The sequence below is a fragment of the Bombina bombina genome, chromosome 2 (genome assembly GCF_027579735.1).
Source record: "Bombina bombina isolate aBomBom1 chromosome 2, aBomBom1.pri, whole genome shotgun sequence".
Taxonomy (NCBI): domain Eukaryota; kingdom Metazoa; phylum Chordata; class Amphibia; order Anura; family Bombinatoridae; genus Bombina; species Bombina bombina.
Window position 1 is genome coordinate 298,437,894 of NC_069500.1, and position 21,524 is coordinate 298,459,417.

The following is a 21,524-nucleotide window of genomic DNA, read 5'->3' on the forward strand; positions in this document are numbered from 1 at the left end:
CCACATGCTCGATGTCCCATATGAGTTTTGGTGGTTTAGGAATATAGGAGTGGGTTAAATTTCTTGGCGCTGTTGGATTGATATCCCGGTATGATAACCTTGCGCATGGGACCTTTTGTGACTAAGTGACTACACCAATTTAAATCTAGTTTGGGAACCTTGTTATCTTCTCCTGAACTAACTCTAGTATCTCGCTCCACAGTTAACTTATACTCAGCACCCTTCACTTACTCTTTATAACTAATATTCACTTACAAGTGGGGCTAGAGACCTTAGATAGTTGAAACTATTAATAGCCAATAGTCTCTGGAAACTAAGACCAAGTGTTAGCACAAGTTTTGGCGACAGTTAAGCGCATATATAATAACATTTACATTTCTGTATTTCATTGCTCCTAAGCTAATAGTAAATGGCCCCTGCACACAGTGGGAATTTGGCTTGCTCAGATTTACTGATATAAGTTTATATTTTATCTCTATTTATTATAAATATCTCTATTTATTATTTTGTGTATACATGTTTTATTTTTTTTCAATATGATGTTTATCATTGTTTTTTTTGCCAGAGTACCCACACTGTTTGGCATGGCATTACAAACCTTTATTAATAGTGTAAAATGTGTTTTTCTAGAACTTAACTATGCCCAAACAGGTCCCAGAGTACCAGTCTTACCAGTCGGATCTAGCTCTATTGTTACACATTCATTTTGTTTGCCTAGCTCCTGTTTGTTATAAGTTTCTGTTGTAATGTTCTTATTTTATACACCATAGTCATATTTTAATAACCTAGAGCATCCCTGCTCTTGGCGATAAGGAAAAGAGATAACGTCAACTTATAGTGGGCAACAATGATATACTCTTACACTCTAATGAAGAATGCTCACATATTGCTAGTAACTATCTCTCAGCTAAACTCCCTTAGGAGAAATATGTTGCACTGTATATTTTCCTTGTTTTATATAACCTTCTATGTTGTTGAGATCTATATATGTAAACCCACACAAATTTATGCTCTATTTAACCCCTACTAACCCTGATTTAGTGTATCCACATTATGAATGCTAGCTGCTAACGCTCATTGTTATTTACTGTTTTTAGCTATAATTTGTTATTGTGCCACTTTTATCTACTGAATGTCTCTTGCTCATTTACATTTATATATTTGGAGATTGATAATTTTTTCCCATGACTACTTATTTACAACCTTAAGCTGGTAAGGTAGGGAATGTTCACATGTATAGAAGGTTGCCTTATGTTACAGAGCTATATCTCCTAGTCCCTAAAGGCTAAATCTCTCTCTTGCTATTTAGAAGGCTGAGGCTGATCTCTTTAAACACTACTGCTCATTTCCTAATTACAATGCAGTGCTACTGTGACAAAACTCATGGAAATCTTATTAACTAGTTTAGTGTTCATAATGTTCTATGTACTGAGTTATAGACATGCTCCATTATACATATTAGATTGCAGTGGTATAGGAACTCATGCTGTTTAACATTAGCATATGTCTTTATTAACTACCTCTGTAGTACTCCTATTGCTATTAGCCTTATGCTCCAATGCCTAAGAAGAACCTATTGAGACGTCCCTGATCTCCAACACCTGCATCAGCATTTAAACGAGTGGTAACAAACACACACACTATGCCAATACCTACATTCTACTTGTCCTTCTCTATACATCGCCATTTACTCAGTAACCAATCCTCAAACATATATATATACATTTGCATATACTCTTAGTAAAACGCCTTTTATCCTACGTACATTTAGGAAACTTAGTGTCACTGCCCAGGACTAAGTAGTAAGCCTTAGGATCTGCTTTCACTAAAACTACTTATAGGTATACATAGACCCAACAATGCATATCATATATTTAAGAGGTTAGTCAGGCTGGATCGCGAAGTACACGCCCCCTCCACTTCGAGCGGCTCTGGCCCGCTGACCACCCTTATTAAAAAACAAAAAAACTGCAGCCTATACAACCCCATAGGTACACTGAATATTATGTTACATCATACTTCTTCACAGATGAGTATTACTAAGTACACAACCTATATGACTGGGGGCTTGTGTGATATACCCATCTATCTTTACATCCTAACTTTATCCACCCCGCAAGCTAGAAGTCCATATCCCCCTCATCCCTTTACTATATCACTGTACGTGTACCTAAGTTTTAAATAGTACCTTTGGGACATACAAATCCTGTTTAGAAAATGAGGTTCAACATTTCAGTCATCTGAACCATCTCTTTTATCCAGACATCTTGCTAGTTACCCGAGTAATATGTTAACTCTCTAATTTTTGTTTGCATACATTAAAGAAAGCTAATAAGCAGCTAGTTATCTCAGTATCACTATTTATATGATTTACCACTTGTGACACTAGCATTATGTAAACTTGCTATTTTGGTCCTGTGACTATATCTTGTTCATATTTCTGTCCATGTCTCTTTATAACTCAAAAAAAAAAATTCAAAAAAAAAAAAAAGAACATATGGTACAAATCTGCACTTGATAAGGTGATAAAGATTCAATTCTGTGTAAATTAATTATAAGATCTGGAGCGACCTATTGTGGCTGCCACCCGGAAGTCCTTCACCCCCCCCTCCCCCCGCCATTTATTTTTTAACTATTACAATTTTTACAGAGCTAAAATTTTAAAACTGTTTCTACCTAAAGTTGAAATATTAAAAAAAAAATGTTGTACTTGCATGCAGCATGGGGGTTGCCATATTATTGCTGAACAAACCTATTTCTTTCTTAAGGTGGTGAGAGTCCACCAGTCCTTACTGTTGGGGATTCATCACCTGGTCACCAGGAGGAGCAAAGACACCCTAAACCAAGAGCTTTTAATCCATCCCACTTCCCTTTACCTCCCAGTGTTTTCCTTGCCTCTCCAGAAGAAGGTGAAGATTTGAGGTGCTCAAGATTCTTTCTGGAAAAGAGGATCTTTGAGCCCACTGATCCCCTCATAAAGTGAAACTCTGAAGAGAGGGATATAGGAGAATACTTGCCTGTGTGTCCTGCGGGCGTCTTTTATCACAAGCCTGCCACATGTGTCAATGGGACTGGTCCTTCAGACTATTTCTGTTTGGCTATGTTGTTGTACTCCCTAAGTAAATCCCCTGCTGTTTTATGCATTACTGGATGTGCTGTCTACTGTACACAGAATTTGAAGCTGGGTAAGAACACTGGAGCAGGTGTCCTGTCAGGTAAGTACCTTTACTTACAGTGCCCACAGACTATCAGTAGGTACATAATTCATAGGGCCCAATGATCTAAAGTTATCAACTTTGGCGACATTATCTAAGAAAGCTTCTCTGTATGGTGAGCTCGTTTAAAAAATCATTCAGATAGATTTAGAGTTTGGCGTTAGCCGTCAAAACCAGCGTTAGAGGCTCCTAACGCTGGTTTTGGGCTACCGCTGGTATTTAGAGTCAGTCAGGAAAGGGTCTAACGCTCACTTTCCAGCCGCGACTTTTCCATACCGCAGATCCCCCTACGCCATTTGCGTAGCCTATCTTTTCAATGGGATCTTTCTAACGCCGGTATTTAGAGTCGTGGCTGAAGTGAGCGTTAGAAATCTAACGACAAAACTCCAGCCGCAGAAAAAAGTCAGGAGTTAAGAGCTTTCTGGGCTAACGCCGGTTTATAAAGCTCTTAACTACTGTGCTCTAAAGTACACTAACACCCATAAACTACCTATGTACCCCTAAACCGAGGCCCCCCCCACATCGCCGCTACTCTACTAAAAAATTTTAACCCCTAATCTGCCGACCGCACACCGCCGCCACCTACGCTATCCCTATGTACCCCGAATCTGCTGCCCCTAACACCGCCGACCCCTATATTATATTTATTAACCCCTAATCTGCCGCCCGGACCTCACCGCTAATATAATAAATGTATTAACCCCTAATCTGCCTCACTCCCGCCTCACTAACCCTATAATAAATAGTATTAACCCCTAATCTGCCCTCCCTAACATCGCCGACACCTAACTTCAAGTATTAACCCCTAATCTGCCGACCGGACCTCACTGCTTCTCTAATAAATGTATTAACCCCTAAAGCTAAGTCTAACCTTAACACTAACACCCCCCTAAGTTAAATATAATTTAAATCTAACGAAATAAATGAACTCTTATTAAATAACTTATTTTTATTTAAAGCTAAATACTGACCTGTAAAATAAACCCTAATATAGTTATTAACTATTTAATAGCTACCTAGTTAAAATAATTACAAAATTACCTGTAAAATAAATCCTAACCTAAGTTACAATTAAACCTAACACTACACTATCAATAAATTAATTAACTAAACTACCTACAATTAAATCTAACACTACACTATCAATAAATTAATTACATGAAATACCTACAAATAAATACAATTAAATAAACTAACTAAAGTACAAAAAAGAAAAAAAGCTAAGTTACAAAAAAATAAAAAAATTAATTACAAACATAATAAAAATATTACAATTTTAAGCTAATTACACCTACTCTAAGCCCCCTAATAAAATAACAAAGCCCCCCAAAATAAAAAAAATGCCCTACCCTATTCTAAAATTAAAATAGAAAAGCTCTTTTACCTTACCAGCCCTTAAAAGGGCCTTTTGCGGGGCATACCCCAAAGAATTCAGCTCTTTTGCCTGTAAAAAAAAACATACAATACCCCCCCAACATTATAACCCACCACCCACATACCCCTAATCAAACCCAAACCCCTCTTAAATAAACCTAACACTAAGCCCCTGAAGATCTTCCTACCTTGTCTTCATCATGCCAGGTATCACCGATCGCTCCGAAGTCTTCATCCAAGCCCAAGCGGGGGCTGGAGATCCATCATCCGGCTGAAGTCTTCTATCAAGCGGCAAGAAGAAGTCCAGAAGAGGCTCCAAAGTCTTCATCCTATCCGGGCAGAAGAGGAGATCCGGACCGGCAACCATCTTCATCCAAGCGGCATCTTCTATCTTCATCCGATGACGAGCGGCTCCATCTTGAAGACCATCAGCCAATCAGATTTTTCCTATCTTAATTCCGATTGGCTGATAGAATCCTATCAGCCAATCGGAATTCGAGGGACGCCATCTTGGATGACGTCATTTAAAGGAACCTTCATTCGGACTTAGGACGTCGGAAGAAGAGGATGGATCCGCGCTGGAGGTCTTCAAGATGGAGTCGCTCTTCATCGGATGAAGATAGAAGATGCCGCTTGGATGAAGATGGTTGCCGGTCCGGATCTCCTCTTCTGCCCGGATAGGATGAAGACTTTGGAGCCTCTTCTGGACTTCTTCTTGCTGCTTGATAGAAGACTTCAGCCGGATGATGGATCTCCAGCCCCCGCTTGGGCTTGGATGAAGACTTCAGAGCGATCGGTTATACCTGGCATGATGAAGACAAGGTAGGAAGATCTTCAGGGGCTTAGTGTTAGGTTTATTTAAGGGGGGTTTGGGTTAGATTAGGGGTATGTGGGTGGTGGGTTGTAATGTTGGGGGGTATTGTATGTTTTTTTTTACAGGCAAAAGAGCTGAATTCTTTGGGGTATGCCCCGCAAAAGGCCCTTTTAAGGGCTGGTAAGGTAAAAGAGCTTTTCTATTTTAATTTTAGAATAGGGTAGGGCATTTTTTTATTTTGGGGGCTTTGTTATTTTATTAGGGGGCTTAGAGTAGGTGTAATTAGCTTAAAATTGTTGTAATTTTTTTTATGTTTGTAATTAATTTTTTTATTTTTTGTAACTTAGTTTTTTTTATTTTTTGTACTTTAGTTAGTTTTTTTAATTGTATTTATTTGTAGGTATTTCATGTAATTAATTTATTGATAGTGTAGTGTTAGATTTAATTGTAGGTATTTTATTTAATTAATTGATAGTGTAGTGTTAGGTTTAATTGTAACTTATGTTAGGATTTATTTTACAGGTAATTTTGTAATTATTTTAACTAGGTAGCTATTAAATAGTTATTAACTATTTAATAGCTATTGTACCTGGTTAAAATAAATACAAAGTTGCCTGTAAAATAAATATTAATCCTAAAATAGCTACAATATAATTATAATTTATATTGTAGCTATATTAGGGTTTATTTTACAGGTAAGTATTTAGCTTTAAATAGGAATAAGTTATTTAATAAGAGTTAATTTATTTAGTTAGATTTAAATTATATTTAACTTAGGGGGGTGTTAGTGTTAGACTTAGCTTTAGGGGTTAATACATTTATTAGAGTAGCGGTGAGGTCCAGTCGGCAGATTAGGGGTTAATACTTGAAGTTAGGTGTCAGCGATGTTAGGGAGGGCAGATTAGGGGTTAATACTATTTATTATAGGGTTAGTGAGGCAGATTAGGGGTTAATACATTTATTATAGTAGCGGTGAGGTCCGGTCGGCAGATTAGGGGTTAATTATTGTAGGTAGCTGGCGGCGACGTTGTGGGGGGCAGATTAGGGGTTAATAAATATAATATAGGGGTCGGCGGTGTTAGGGGCAGCAGATTAGGGTACATAGGTATAATGTAGGTTGCGGCGGTGTACGAAGCGGCAGATTAGGGGTTAAAAAAATATGCAGGGGTCAGCGATAGCGGCAGATTAGGGGTTAATAAGTGTAAGGCTAGGGGTGTATAGACTCGGGATCATGTTAGGGTGTTAGGTGCAGACATAGGAAGTGTTTCCCCATAGGAAACAATGGGGCTGCGTTAGGAGCTGAACGCTGCTTTTTTGCAGGTGTTTGGGTTTTTTTCAGCTCAAACTGCCCCATTGTTTTCTATGGGGGAATCGTGCACGAGCACGTTTTTGAAGCTGGCCGCGTCCATAAGCACCGCTGGTATTGAGAGTTGCAGTGGCGGTAAATTATGCTATACGCTCCCTTTTTGGAGCCTAACGCAGCCCTTCTGTGAACTCTAAATACCAGCGGTATTTAAAAGGTGCGGGGGGAAAAAAGCCAGCGTTAGATACGCGGGTCGTTACCGACAAAGCTCTAAATCTAGCCGTTAGAAAGGCAAATTTTAGCGTTATCTTGACATGCAGGGTCACTAAGCTAATATGAGTATTGACAGAATTAGGAACAGTATCAAAATGAGCTGTCACCCAATCTACAACCAGAAAAAAAAATCTAATTTTTATTGAATTGGATAGATACCAAATCATATATTTTCTGAAGATGAACTGGTGCTACATATAAAACTATAAAGTGTCTGACATATTTAGATCATTTTGGCCCTGCAGTTATCATGCACACTTTAAAGTATAACATAAGTTTGACCTTTGGATTGTATATGGTGTTTTTCCCACTATATTTGGGTCCTTATGCAAAGTAAAGATATTTTTGAAAAGTATTTAGTCTGCTGGAAGAAAACAAAATATGTGGGTACCACAGAAAAAAGAGCACAGGGTGTGAAATGGTTCAGAAGTAAATGGGTTCATTGGACAGTAAATACAAAATTTAACTTTCATTAATAAAGGAATAGTCTAGTTAAAATTAAACTTTTATGATTCAGATAGAGAATGCAATTTTAAGCAACTTTCTAATTTACTCCTATTAACATTTTTTCTTTGTTCTCTTGGTATCTTTATTTGAAAAAGCAGGAATGTAAGCATATGAGCCGGCCCATTTTTGGTTCAGCACCTGGGTAGCGTTTTTTGGATTGGTGTCTAAATGTAGCAGCCAATCAGCTTTGTGCTACCCAGGTGCTGAACCAAAAATGGGCTGGCTTCTAAGCTTACATTCAAATAAAGATACCAAGAGAACGAAGAAAAATTGATAATAGGAGTAAATTAGAAAGTTGCTTAAAATTGCATGCTCTATCTGAATCATGGAAGTTTAATTTTGACTAGACTATCCCTTTAAAGGGATACTGAAACCATTTTTTTCTTTGTTGATTCAGATAGAGCATTCGATTTTAAGCAACTTTCTTATTTATTCCTATTATCTTTAAAAAGCAGGAATATGAAGCTTAGGAGCCAGACCATTTTTGGTTCAGAAGTGAGTTATACTTGCTTATTGGTTAGCCAAATGTAGCCACCAATAAGCAAGCGCTATCCAGGGTGCTGAACCTAAAAAGGGCCGGCTACTAAGCTTTACATTTCTGTTTTTTAAATAAAGATGGCAAGAGAACAAAGAAAAAATTATAATAGGAGTAAATTAGAAAGTTGCTTAAAATTGCATGATCTATCTGAAACATGAAATAAAATTGGGTTTAGTATCCCTTTAAGATAATACATGCACTTTTAAACAACTTTCTAATTAATTTCTATTATCTAATTTGTGACAGTCTCTATGTATCCTTTGCTGAAAAGCACACCTTGGTAGGCTTAGGAACAGCAATGCACTATTGCAGTGCTTTCCAAAATGTGTGTTGTGACACATTATTGTGTCGGCAGCAGTGTGTAGGTGTGTCCCTGCTTCAGCACTTTTTTTTTTTTAATTTAAAATTTATTTATTTTTTAATTTTTTGGTTTCCGACTTTCCGTCTGCCTGCTTTGCATATCATGTAGTTGACACGTGATTGATTACCTAGCGGGTCACAGATCAACTTAAAGGGACAGTCAACACCAGAATTTTTGTTGTTTAAAAAGAAAGATAATCCCTTTATTACCCATTCCCCAGTTTTGCATAACCAACACAGTTATAATAATACACGTTTTACCTCTGTAATTATCTTGTATCTAAGCTTCTGCTGACTGCCCCCTTATTTCAGTTCTTTTGACAGACATGCAGTTTAGCCAATCAGTGCTCACTCCTAGGTCACTTTACGTGCATGAGCTCAATGTTATCTATATGAAACATGTGAACTAATGCCCTCTAGTGGTCAAAATGTATTCAGATTAAAGGCAGTCTTCAAGGTCTAAGAAATTAGCATATGAACCTCCTAATTTTAGCTTTCAACTAAGAATACCAAGAGAACAAAGCAAAATTGGTGATAAAAGTAAATTGGGAAGTTGTTTAAAATTGCATGCCCTATTTAAAACATGAAAAAAAAATTGGGACTTGACTGTCCCTTTAACCTATTGGCGCAGCTTAGCGAGAACTGAAACTATTCCCATTGGCGGCACATTGGCTCCTGACTGCATGTGTAGTCTCCTTAATCGGCTTGTGACTGCACGTGTAGTCTCCTCAATCGGCTTGTGACTGCACGTGTAGTCTCCTCAATCGGCTTGTGACTGCGCGTGTAGTCAGTGAGTGGGACAGCAGTGTGTTTGCAGTAGTCAGTCGGTCTCGCAGAGCTCTGAGGGCAGCAGCTTAAACGCTGAGCTGAAGTCAGAAGTCAAAGTGTTTTTGGATTTTTTTGCAGCTAGCTCCCAGTAGTGCATTTCTGTTCCTGCTCTTGATATATGGATAGGAAGTGGAAGATTAAAAATGCTTGATGATGAAATGCGAGTGTCTTTATCTAATATTCCACTAAATATTCAGAAACTATTTTCATCCCATCAACCTCATACATCCCATTAAAATAGTAAGCAGCTATTGGTGTTATTAAACTTTTTTTTTTAATTCTTGCATACATACTGTTACTTGTAAATACATTTCGTTATTATCATTTATGTATGTATCCGTATCTCTTAAAACAAGTTAGTTTAACCTCCTGTTTGCTAATACAACTGAATTACTGTGTTGAAAAATGATGTAGGTCTAAAAAGTGTGTCACCAACATGAAAAGTTTGGAAAGCTCTGCACTATTGGAAGTTAGCTACCAATTGGTGGCTGAGCATATATATCTCTTGTCATTGGCTCTACTTATATGTTCAGCTAGCTCCCAGTAGTGCATTAATGGACTTTCAATAAAGGATACCAATGGAATAATAAAAAAGATTTTAAAAAAAAAAAGTTAATTGGAATGTTGTTTAAAATTGTTTGCGCTTTCATAGTCATGCAAGAAAAAAATATTTTTTTTTTATATCCCTTTAATTGCTGATTGGCTCAAATTCATGATAGTTTGTCTAATTTGCTGTTTAAAGTAAGCAAAAAACAAACAAAAACAATGGCTGTAATTTAAGTTATTTGGGAGGTTTAGTGGTTAAGGGCTTGTGGGTGGTCTGTGAGAACGTGACCTTAAATGATACCGGCTGACGTCACACCTTAGCCTGAATATTTTCATTTCTTCTATGGTTTTTCCCTACTGGCCAATTACCCTGAAAGAATATGTAAGTACGCCCCTGCTGACTGTTCCCTGCAGTTAGTTGCGTTACTAATAGCTGGTATCTGACGCCTATATAAGGACATAGGACTTACACCGTTATCTAACATTGTTTAGTACCCAGTCAGTGCCACATTCACCGCTTCTCACTCAGATCACCACTGATATTTCACTATCACAGGCGAAGTATATGTTATAAACTACTGTACACGTGTAGGGTTTGCTTTATACAACCAAGCCCATTTTAGCAGCGGTCTGTGCTCTGGGTATAGCGCCAGGTCAGATGTCTGCTCCGTTCCCATTACCTTGTCGGTCACTGCGGGTCCCCTTTTCTTGTACTTCTGGGCGTGGGACAGTGTGAGCGAGGGTAGGCAAAGTACCAGCAGCCATAATAACCGAACTGTCGCGAGCGGACCCATCTTCTGCACAGCTGGCAACAGCTGCCTAACCCTAGCCTACAGCAGCCCGCAACGTCAGCAGGAGGCGGCCACCTCTTCCTCCTCCTGCATACCGACACCTCCTCTTCTATAATGCTCCCGCCAGTGTCCGTTCTCCGTTGGGTTACCGGCCGCAAACCTGAAGTAAGACTCATAGGAAGAAAGCGGCATAACATTATTTCTTACAGCTTGAAATTAAAATTAAACTTCCCATTTTGAACACGTTGTTTTTATAAAGAACTAATCAGAATGCTACACTTGTGTGTGACTGAAACTTTTACCAAAGTTGGATTTCCTGTTTATTAAAATTTCAAGTTCATAATATTTTCTTTCCAGGAAAATATTAATTGATTTTCCAGGCAGAAATTAAAAACAAAACAAAGTATAATATTGACACAGGTGTATTGAGTAAATGTTTCATTTTAATTTAAAGATTCAGTGGTTAGATGTATTTTGAGATTTTGTGGCTACAGTTAGCCACCAATAAGCAAGTGTAACCCAGGTTCTGAACCTAAAATGAGCCGGCTCCTAAGCTTTACATTCCTGCTTTTTAAATAAAGATAGCAAGAAAAGGAAGAAAAATTGATAATAGGAGTAAATTAGAAAGTTGCTTAAAATGGCATGCTCTATCTGAACCATGAAAGAAAAAAATGTGGCTTTAGTATCCCTTTAACTCAACCTGTCTGTGCTGTAGCTCCTCGCTTAAGGCCGGGGCTTTCGCCCGCCCACGACGCAGCGCTCTTTTCTCAAAGAGGTGATGTTTCCACCTCTAACCCATCTTACAGTGTTCTGTGTGGTAGCACGGCATTGGTTTAGAGGTGGAAACATCACCTCATTGGTAAAGAGCGCTGTGCCATGGGCGGCCGGAGGGGCTGACTTTAGCAAGGAGCCACAGCACAGACGGGGAAGTTAGCACCTTTTTTTAGAAACTGATCACTGAAAGTCCAGTTTATTTTTAGTAATGGTAAATCCTAGCGTTTTAAATTGTTTAGAAACTGCTTACAGTGTTCTCGGCAGAATATTTTGCCAGCCGGGAGTGGCATTATTAAGTAGCCAAGTGAGGGCAGTGTAATATTATATTCAGCTATCTAAAGCAGTGATTTGCAACATTTTTTTTGCCGTGGCACACTTTTTTACATAAAAAAATCCTGCGGCACACCACCATCCCAAAATTTTACAAAATCCCACATTGTAGCCTAATACAGGATATATATATATATATATACATACACACTGTACTGTGCTGTCATGCCATGCCTCCTACATACTATACATGACATATTGACATTCATTCACAAACACCCCTGCACTGTTGTCAGTCTGCCGAGGCACACCTGATGATCTCTCACGGCACACTAGTGTGCCACGGTACACTGGTTGAAAAACACTGATCTAAAGTACAAATTAAGTGCATAATTTAACATAAATGTGTTTAATTATAATTTGTGCAAAAAAAAATTGAACATTTTAATACTGCCTAATATTAGCTTAAAGTGAATGTAAACTCTAGTGCATCCGGTAACGCCATAATAATCTTTAATTAAAATTAGGTATACTTTAATTCATTGTTTTATTTAAATATGAATAATTATGCCAAATTTTACCTTTTAATCCTGTCTATGTTCGCAACCTACCTCCGCGCGCCATACTGTCTTCTTGATTGACAGTTCATGTAATTTCTATCTCCCAATCATTGTTTCCCCCATGGGGTGTTCAACCACTTTTCTTAAACGTCACACGTTGGTTATGCGCATACACTAAACTTAATATTTCCTATTGAGTCCAGATGCGCGGTCACGCAGCGCGCATGCTCTATAGCGCTCTCTTTGGCAATATAGGAAAACACATCGATCGGATCCAAGTAAATTGCGCTCAGAGCTGGATTAATTAATTTATGAGCGTAGATTAGCGCATGCGCAGATAAAGTTTTTCTCGGTGGGACCGCTCTATACATCAAACAGTGCCAATTTCCAGTTGTTCTGTCCAAGTACTGGGCTTTGGTAACAGGCAAGATAAGGAAGCATTTGTGTTCTTAGGAAGTGAAACAATAAGGAGATCTGATTTCCCTGAAAGATATTCTTATTTTAATGGGTTGTGGCGAAGAGGAAAACAATAGCTATTTCATATACAACAACAAACATAAAGAACAATGTATCATACATTTTATACTCTGCTGCTGGTATAACAAGGCATTGGGAAAATAAAAGGTCCATAGGAGCGCTGCAATAAAACCAGCAATATTTTATTTGTGCATAAAACTGGAAAACATCCAAAGCAGCAAAAACCCTGACAGCAGGGTGAAAGGAAGAGAAAGTCTGACCAGTTTCGGTCATAGACTTAAGCTTACATGCAAATTTAAAAAGGAGTGAAACAGTTATCATTGGTTGAAAACAAAACAATCTGTGAAGTCATCACAGTTACCTTAACCCTTTGCTGCCCTTATAATTACAAAAAAGTAAATCAATCATTATCGTCTCACATAGCAAGTTACATACTAATGTCAAGAGCTATATACAGTAAAATAACATAATCCATGCTAGTGACAATGCAGCAAGACAAAATATTTTGTTACTTTAGACAAAACTGGAAAAGGTTGAGACAGTTAAAGGGACAGTTCACCCAAAAACTTTCTCCCCTTTAAATTATTCCCAATGATCCTTTTTACCTGCTAGAGTGTATTAAATTGGTTGCAAGTAGCTCCTTTACTCATATTTCAGCATTTGAAATAGCTGATTTAGCTTGTGGTTTCCCAACCTATACTGAAAATTTTGATACTGGCGTATACGCTATTGACAAGCCTAAGTAAACACAGCCAGCAGAAGAGATTACACCCTCAGTGGGGGGCATGATAGTTAAGTAATAAAATGATAATTTTCCATTGTTCTCTCTATGTACTGAGATTTGGTGTTCCAGACAAATATAAGATAAGGAAGCAAGTCTGTGTACATAAAAGTGATAACATAATGAGATCTGATATTACCTGAAGCTCAACCCATTGTAATAGGCTGTGGTTTCAAAGCACAAAACCAGCTACTTCAGATACACAAATAAACCTGAAAATGCAATATCTCAAATATTTTATACTCTGCAGTTGGTATAACAAGTAATTTAAAATACATTTATGGAAAAACAATTTTACAGTGTACTGTCCCTTTAAATGGAAAATTAGAGCTGGATACATATTTTTCACTTTTAACATCACAAATAATCAATGGAAAATGTCATCCATTGAAATATATGTATATAATCTAAGTGTATTTAATACTATAGTATGTGAAATTGTGATATCACTTTAGTCATAGGAAAACTACATACGTGTACTAAAAATAGGTATACACATATATACAATTATATACATGTATTGAACACTACATGCATATACAATATATGCATACATATATATATATATATATATATATATATATATATATACTACATATTTCTGCTAAATTTTGGTAAACATAGACATAAATATTCAGATGTATGCATGAAGGATGTATAAAAGGTAATATTTACCTACCAATTGCCAATACAGTATGTATAATGTAGATAAACTAAAATAAGTACATACTGTAGATAAAAGTAATTGGAAACACGTTAAAGGGAGACTGGTTTTACTTTAATTTATTTTTCACAACTGGAGGTTATCTTGCTCCCCACTAGACAACCTGGTATCATTAATTTGTATTAAATTTAATTAATACAAGATTTGAATAGCGCCAGTGGGAAGGCATCGTACTGTAGAACTAAGTCTCAAAATGTGCTGCCCCTCCGTAATTGTGCTGCATTAGGCTCATACTTAGTTGATATAGGCCAAAATATGCACCTTATTAGTTTAACCCCTTAACGACCAACAACGTATGGGGTACGTCCTGCAATAAAATGCAGTTAACTACCAAGGACGTACCCCGTACATCGTTGGTTTTTGAAAGCAGTGGAAGCGATCCTGATCACTTCCAACTGCTTTCATGTTATAGCAGTGATGCCTCGATATTGAGGCATCCTGCTATAACACTTTTTAGCCGTCCGATGCAGAGAGAGCCACCCTGTGGCCCTCTCTGCATCGGCCATCGATTGCCATGTTCGTTGGTGGGTGGGAGCTGATCCAGGGAGGCGGGTGTGCAGCCATCGGTGGGGAAGGGGTGCGCGCGCGCGCGTGCACGGGAGCGGGTGCGAACCCTACACTATGGAACAACTAAGGTGGTACTTGGTGGGAGAGAGGGTGGGAACATTACAAATTTTAGTGATCTGGGAGAGGGTTGGGGGTTGAGGTGGGGACAGCTACACTACAGAAAATAGTATTTCTTTCATGTAATTGGCAAGAGTCCATGAGCTAGTGACGTATGGGATATACATTCCTACCAGGAGGGGCAAAGTTTCTCAAACCTCAAAATGCCTATAAATACACCCCCCACCACACCCACAATTCAGTTTTACAAACTTTGCCTCCTATGGAGGTGGTGAAGTAAGTTTCTACTAGATTTCTACGTTGATATGCGCTTCTCAGCTCTTTTGAAGCCCGGTTCCTCTCAGAGTGCAGTGAATGACAGAGGGATGTGAAGGGAGTATTACCTATTGAATGCAATGGTCATCCTAACGGGGATCTATTTCATAGGTTCTCTGTTATCGGTCGTAGAGATTCATCTCCTACCTCCCTTTTCAGATCGACGATATACTCTTATATACTATTACCTCTACTGATTCTCGTTTCAGTACTGGTTTGGCTATCTACTTTATGTACAGTGGGGCAAAAAAGTATTTAGTCAGCCACCAATTGTGAAAGTTCTCCCACTTAAGAAGATGAGAGAGGCCTGTAATTTTCATCATAGGTATACCTCAACTATGAGAGACAAAATGTGGAAACAAATCCAGACAATCACATTGTCTGATTTGGAAAGAATTTATTTGCATATTATAGTGGAAAATAAGTATTTGGTCACCTACAAACAAGCAAGATTTCTGGCTCTCACAGACCTGTATCTTCTTCTCTCCTCTGTCCTCCACTCATTACCTGTATTAATGGCACCTGTTTGAACTTGTTATCAGTATAAAAGACCCCTGTCCACAACCTCAAACAGTCACACTCTAAACTCCACTATGGTGAAGACCAAAGAGCTGTCGAAGGACACCAGAAACAAAATTGTAGACCTGCACCATGCTGGGAAGACTGAATCTGCAATAGGCAAGCAGCTTGGTGTGAAGAAATCAACTGTGGGAGCAATAATTAGAAAATGGAAGATATACAAGATACTGATAATCTACCTCGATCTGGGGCTCCACGCAAGATCTCACCACGTGGGGTCAAAATGATTACAAGAACGGTGAGCAAACATCCCAAAACCACACGGGGGGACCTAGTGAATGACCTGCAGAGAGCTGGGACCAACATAACAAAGGCTACCATCAGTAACACACTACGCCACCAGGGACTCAGATCCTGCAGTGCCAGACGTGTCCCCCTGCTTAAGCCAGTACATGCCCGGGCCCGTCTGAAGTATGCTAGAGAGCATTTGGATGATCCAGAAGCGGATTGGGAGAATGTCATATGGTCAGATGAAACCAAAGTAGAAATATTTGGTAGAAACACAACCGGTCGTGTTTGGAGGAGAGAGAATGCTGAGTTGCAACCAAAGAACACCATACCTACTGTGAAGCATGGGGGTGGCAACATCATGCTTTGGGGCTGTTTCTCTGCAAAGGGAACAGGACGACTGATCCGTGTACATGAAAGAATGAATGGGGCCATGTATCGTGAGATTTTGAGTGCAAACCTTCCATCAGCAAGGGCATTGAAGATGAAACGTGGCTGGGTCTTTCAGCATGACAATGATCCCAAACACATCGCCCGGGCAACAAAGGAGTGGCTTTGTAAGAAGCATTTCAAGGTCCTGGAGTGGCCTAGCCAGTCTCCAGATCTCAACCCCATAGAAAACCTTTGGAGGGAGTTGAAAGTCCGTGTTGCCCAGCGAAAGCCCCAAAACATCACTGCTCTAGAGGAGATCTGCATGCAGGAATGGGCCAACATACCAGCAACAGTGTGTGACTACCTTGTGAAGACTTACAGAAAATGTTTGACCTCTGCCATTGCCAACGAAAGGATATATAACAAAGTATTGAGATGAACTTTTGATATTGACCAAATACTTATCTTCCACCATAATATGCAAATAAATTCTTTCCAAATCAGACAATGTGATTGTCTGGATTTGTTTCCACATTTTGTCTCTCATAGTTGAGGTATAGCTATGATGAAAATTACAGGCCTCTGTCATCTTCTTAAGTGGGAGAACTTGCACAATTGGTGGTTGACTAAATACTTTTTTGCCCCACTGTAGATGAGTGTCTTTTGGTAAGTATGTTTCCTTTATTTAAGACACTCTCAGCTATGGTTTGGCACTTTATATTTAAAGTTCTAAATATATGTTTGTACTTATATTTGCCATGATTCAGGTTATCATTATATTTCCTTTTTGCAGACTGTCAGTTTCATATTTGGGAAATGCATATGAAAAGAGAAAAAAAAAATTCTTACCTGAAATTTTCAAATTGACTCTCTTTCTAAATTGTGGGCTGTTAGGCTCGCGGGAGCACAAAACGCTATAATTTATTGCGTCATTTTTTGGAGCGAGAATTAAGTTTCTTGACGTAACTTCGTCATTTCTGGGCGTCTTAGTTGGCGCCGAGTTTTTTCACGTGGTTGCGTCATCTATGACGCACATGTTTGTTGCAGACGTTTTTGGCGCCAAAAAATATTTTGTCAGTTGTGGGCGTCATTCTTGGCGCCAAACTTTTGACATTATTTAAGAAATCATTTCTTTTTGCTTCTGGTTTCCAGAGGCTTATTTTGTTTTGCATTTCTTCCCATTCCTGAAACTGTCATATAAGGAAATTGATATTTTGATTTATATATTGTTTTTTCTCTTACATTTGCAAGATATCTCTAAACTGTTCCTGTATCAGAAAACACTGTTGGATTCCTGCTGACTGATATCAGTCCTACCAAAGCTAAGTTCATTTGTTTTAATGTTATGAATTTTTATCTTTAGCTATGGTTTGTAATAAGTTATCATGATAAACTTTTACATACAGAGAAATGTCCATCAGTATTAATGCATTGCCTGTTGCTATTCTTTTAACATCTATGTACTAGATTTATCTGGAAATTTATAAGAATATTTTTCTGATTCTATTCAGAAGGCTTTGTCTGCCATCCCCGCCTTCTAATAAAATATAAAGGTCTTTTTAAAAAAAAAAAAAAACTTCTCATTTTAGTTAATGAATTTTCAAATGACCGACAACATACTGAATTATCCTTCTCTGTTGAGGATTTATCTGATTCAGAATATCCTTCTTCAGATATTGACACTAACAAATCTACTTTTTTATTTTTTGGAGTACATTTGTTCTTTGTTGAAAGAGTGTTGATTATATTGGATATTGAGGAGACTAGTCCTCTTGATTTTAAGGCTAGCTATCATTTAAATTCTGTTTATTAACCTCCTGTGGTTACTTCAGAGGTTTTTTCCTGTTCCTAATACTAGGGAATGGAATAGGCCTGGTACTTCTTTTATTCCTTCTTTAAGGTTTTTTTAAAAAAAAAAAAAAAAAGTTGTATCCTTTGCCAGCAGTTTGGAGTTTTGGAAAAAGATCCCCAAAGTTAATGGGGCTATCTCTATATATCTTATATCATCAAGATTGATGTTTGATCTATGTCTTTAGCTATTTTTAGCTACAAGAGTTTTGAGGCTTAAATCTTGGAATGCTGATATGACTTTTTAAGTCTAGTTTGCTATCTCTTTCTTTCCATGGTAATAAGAGACCTAAGGGTAAGTACAGAGCTTCTAATTCGTTTTCGTTCTTTTTGTCAAATAAGGAACAAAAAGCCTAATCCTTCCCTATAGAAACCCTCATTATATGGAATAAATCCAACCCATTTAAGAAACCAAAAGCCAGCCCCTAAGTCCGCATGAATGTGCAATCTGGTAGGGGGCAGATTAAGGTTTTTTTTCAAGAATGTTTTGGATAAATTCGGTACAAAATCAATGGTTTCAGAGTATTGTCTCTCAGGGGTTTCGAGTAGGATTCTGAGTAAATCCTCCTGTGAGAAGATTTTTTTCTCTCACTCAATCCAGTTAAAGCTCAGGCTTTCCTGAAGTGTGTTTCAGACCTGGAGTTTCAGGGGTAGTCATGCCAGTTCCTTTTCAGGGACAAGGTCTTGGGTTTTATTCAAAATCTATTAATTTTCCCAAAGAAGGAAATTTCATTCAGAACAATTCTGGATCTGAAAATTTTGAATCGTTATGTAAGAGTACCAATTTTCAAATGGTGACTTTAAGGACTGTTCTACCTTTTATTCAGCAAGGACATTTTAGGTCCACAATGGATTGCAGGATGTATACCTTTATATTCCGATTCATTCAGATCATTATTAGTTCCTGAGATTCTATGTTCTAGACAAGCGTTACCAATTCGTTGCTTTTCCATTTGGTCTAGCAACCGCTCAAAGAATCTTTTTTAAAGGTTCTTGGTGCCCTGCTTTATGGAAACCAGAGATCAGGGTATTACGGTGTTTCCTTATTTGGACGATATCTTGGTACTAGCTCAGTCTTTCCGTCCTGCAGAATCTCACAGTAATCATCTAGTGTTGTTTCTTCGGAAAAATGGTTGGAGGATCAATTTACCAAAAAGTTTCTTGATTCCTCAAACAAGGGTCACCTTTTTAGGTTTCCAGATAGATTCAGTGTCCATGACTCTGTCTCTAACAGACAAGAGATGTTTGAAAGTGGTTGCAGCCTGTCGACACCTTCAGTCTCAGTCATTCCCTTCAGTGGTTATGTGTATGGAAAATTTAGGTTTCATGACTGCAGCATTGGACGCAATTCATTCTCACATGAGACCTCTCCAGCTTTGTTTGCGGTATCCAGGGTGCAGGGATTATACAAAGATATCACAATTGATATCCTTAAATCCAAATGTTTGACACTCTCTGACGTGGTGGTAAATCACCAGTGTTTAGTTCAAGAGGCTTCTTTGTTCGGCTAACCTGGGCTATGATCTTTACAGATGCAAGTATTTCAGGATGGGGAGCTGTTTGCGCATCTCTGACAGCACAAGGGGTTTGGAAATCTCAAGAGGCGAGATTTCCAATCAATATTTTAGAACTCCGTGCAATTCTCAGAGCTCTTCAGTTTTGGCCTCTCTTGAAGAGAGAACTGTTCATTTATTTTCAAACAGACAATATCACATTCAGTGGCATTTGTCAATCAGCAGGGTGGGACTCACAGTCCACAAGCTATGAAGAAGTATCTCGGACACTTGCTTGGGCAGAATCCAGCTCCTGTCTAATTTCTGCTGTGGATTTCCCAGGTATAGACATTGGGAGGCGGATTATCTCAGCCATCAGACTTTACATCCTTGGGAGTGGTTCCTCCATCCAGATGTGTTTTCTCAGATTGTTCAGATATGGGATCTTCTACAGATAGATCTGATGGCCTCTTATCTAAACAAGAGACTTCACAGATGCCTGTCCAGGTTCAGGGATTTTCAGGCGGAAGCAGTGGGTGCGCTGACACTTCCTTGGTGTTATCAACCTGCTTATATTTTCCCGCCTCTAGTTCTTCTTCCAAGAGTGATCTCCAGAATTATCATGGAACAATCGTTTGTGTTGCTGGTGGCTCCAGCATGGCCTCACAGGTTTTGGTATGCGGGTCTTGTTCGGATGTTCAGCTGCCAACCTTGGCCACTTCTGTTAAGGCCAGACCTCCTGTCTCAAGGTCCGTTTTTTCCATCAGATTTTCAAATCATTAAATTTGAAGGTATGGGAATTGATCCCTTAGTGCTAAGTCATAGAGGTTTCTCTAACTCAGTGATTAATACTATGTTATAAGCTCGTAAATCTGTCTCTTGAAAGATTTATTATCGAGTTTGGAAGACTTACATTTCATAAATTCTTTTGGCATTCTTTTAGTGTTGCAAGAATTTTACAGTTTCTTCAGGATGGTTTGGATAAGGTTTTGTCTGCAAGTTCCTTGAAGGGACAAATCTCTGCTCTTTCTGTTTTATTCACAGAAATATTGCTAATCTTCCTGATATTCACTGTTTTGTTCAGGCTTTAGTTCGTATTAAGCCTGTCATTTAAATCAATTTCTCCTCCTTGGAGTCTTAGATTTGGTTTTGAAGGCTTTACAGGCTAATTCCGTTTGAGTCTATGCATTCTCTGGACATTAAATTACTTTCTTGGAAAGTATTGTTCCTTTTGGCCATCTCTTCTGCTAGAAGAGTTTCTGGATTATCTGCTCTTTCTTGTGAGTTTCCTTTTCCGATTTTTCATTAGGATAAGGCGGTTTGGCGGACTTCTTTTGAATTTTTTCCTAAGTTGTGGATTCCAACAACATTAATAGAGAAATTGTTGTCCCTTCGTTGTGTCCTAATCTTAAGAATTCTCTGGTAAGATCTTTGAAATATTATGTTGAAGCTACTAAAGATTTCAGAAAGACTTCTAGTCTATTTGTTATATTTTCTGGTTCTAGGAAAAGTCAGAAGGCTTCTGCCTTTTCTTTGGCATCTTGGTTAAAGCTTTTGATTCATCATGCCTATTTGGAGTTGGGTAATTCCCCGCCTCAGAGGTTTACGGCTCATTCTACTTGGTCAGTTCCACTTCCTGGGCTTTTAAGAATGAATGAAGCTTCTGTTGATCAGATTTGCAAAGCAGCAACTTGGTCTTCTTTGCATACTTTTACTAAATTCTACCATTTTGATGTTTTCTCTTCTTCAGAAGCAGTTTTTGGTAGAAAAGTACTTCAGGCAGCTGTTTCAGTTTGATTCTTCTGCTTATAATTTCAGTTTTTTTCATTATAAAGATTAAAACTTTTTGATTTGGGTTGTGGATTAATTTTACAGCGGAATTGTCTTTATTTTATCCCACCCTCTCTAGTGACTCTTGCGGGGAGTTCCA

At 38.3% G+C, this 21,524-nt stretch overlaps 1 protein-coding gene and 1 long non-coding RNA gene across 2 annotated transcripts in view; one reads left to right on the forward strand and one right to left on the reverse strand.

Moving 5' to 3' along the window:
• The window catches only part of PPIC (peptidylprolyl isomerase C), a 59,677-nt gene extending 49,085 nt beyond the window's left edge, over positions 1–10,592 (reverse strand). Inside the window, exon 1 of the mRNA XM_053701610.1 lies at positions 10,439–10,592. Within this exon, the coding sequence (XP_053557585.1) occupies positions 10,439–10,552 (114 nt within the window). The 5' untranslated portion in view covers positions 10,553–10,592. The remainder of the gene's footprint in view (positions 1–10,438) is intronic.
• A 51-nt stretch (positions 10,593–10,643) lies between these two features.
• The window catches only part of LOC128647762 (uncharacterized), a 29,462-nt gene continuing 18,581 nt past the window's right edge, over positions 10,644–21,524 (forward strand). The window contains exon 1 of the long non-coding RNA XR_008400408.1: positions 10,644–10,714. This is a non-coding gene — a long non-coding RNA (uncharacterized LOC128647762). The remainder of the gene's footprint in view (positions 10,715–21,524) is intronic.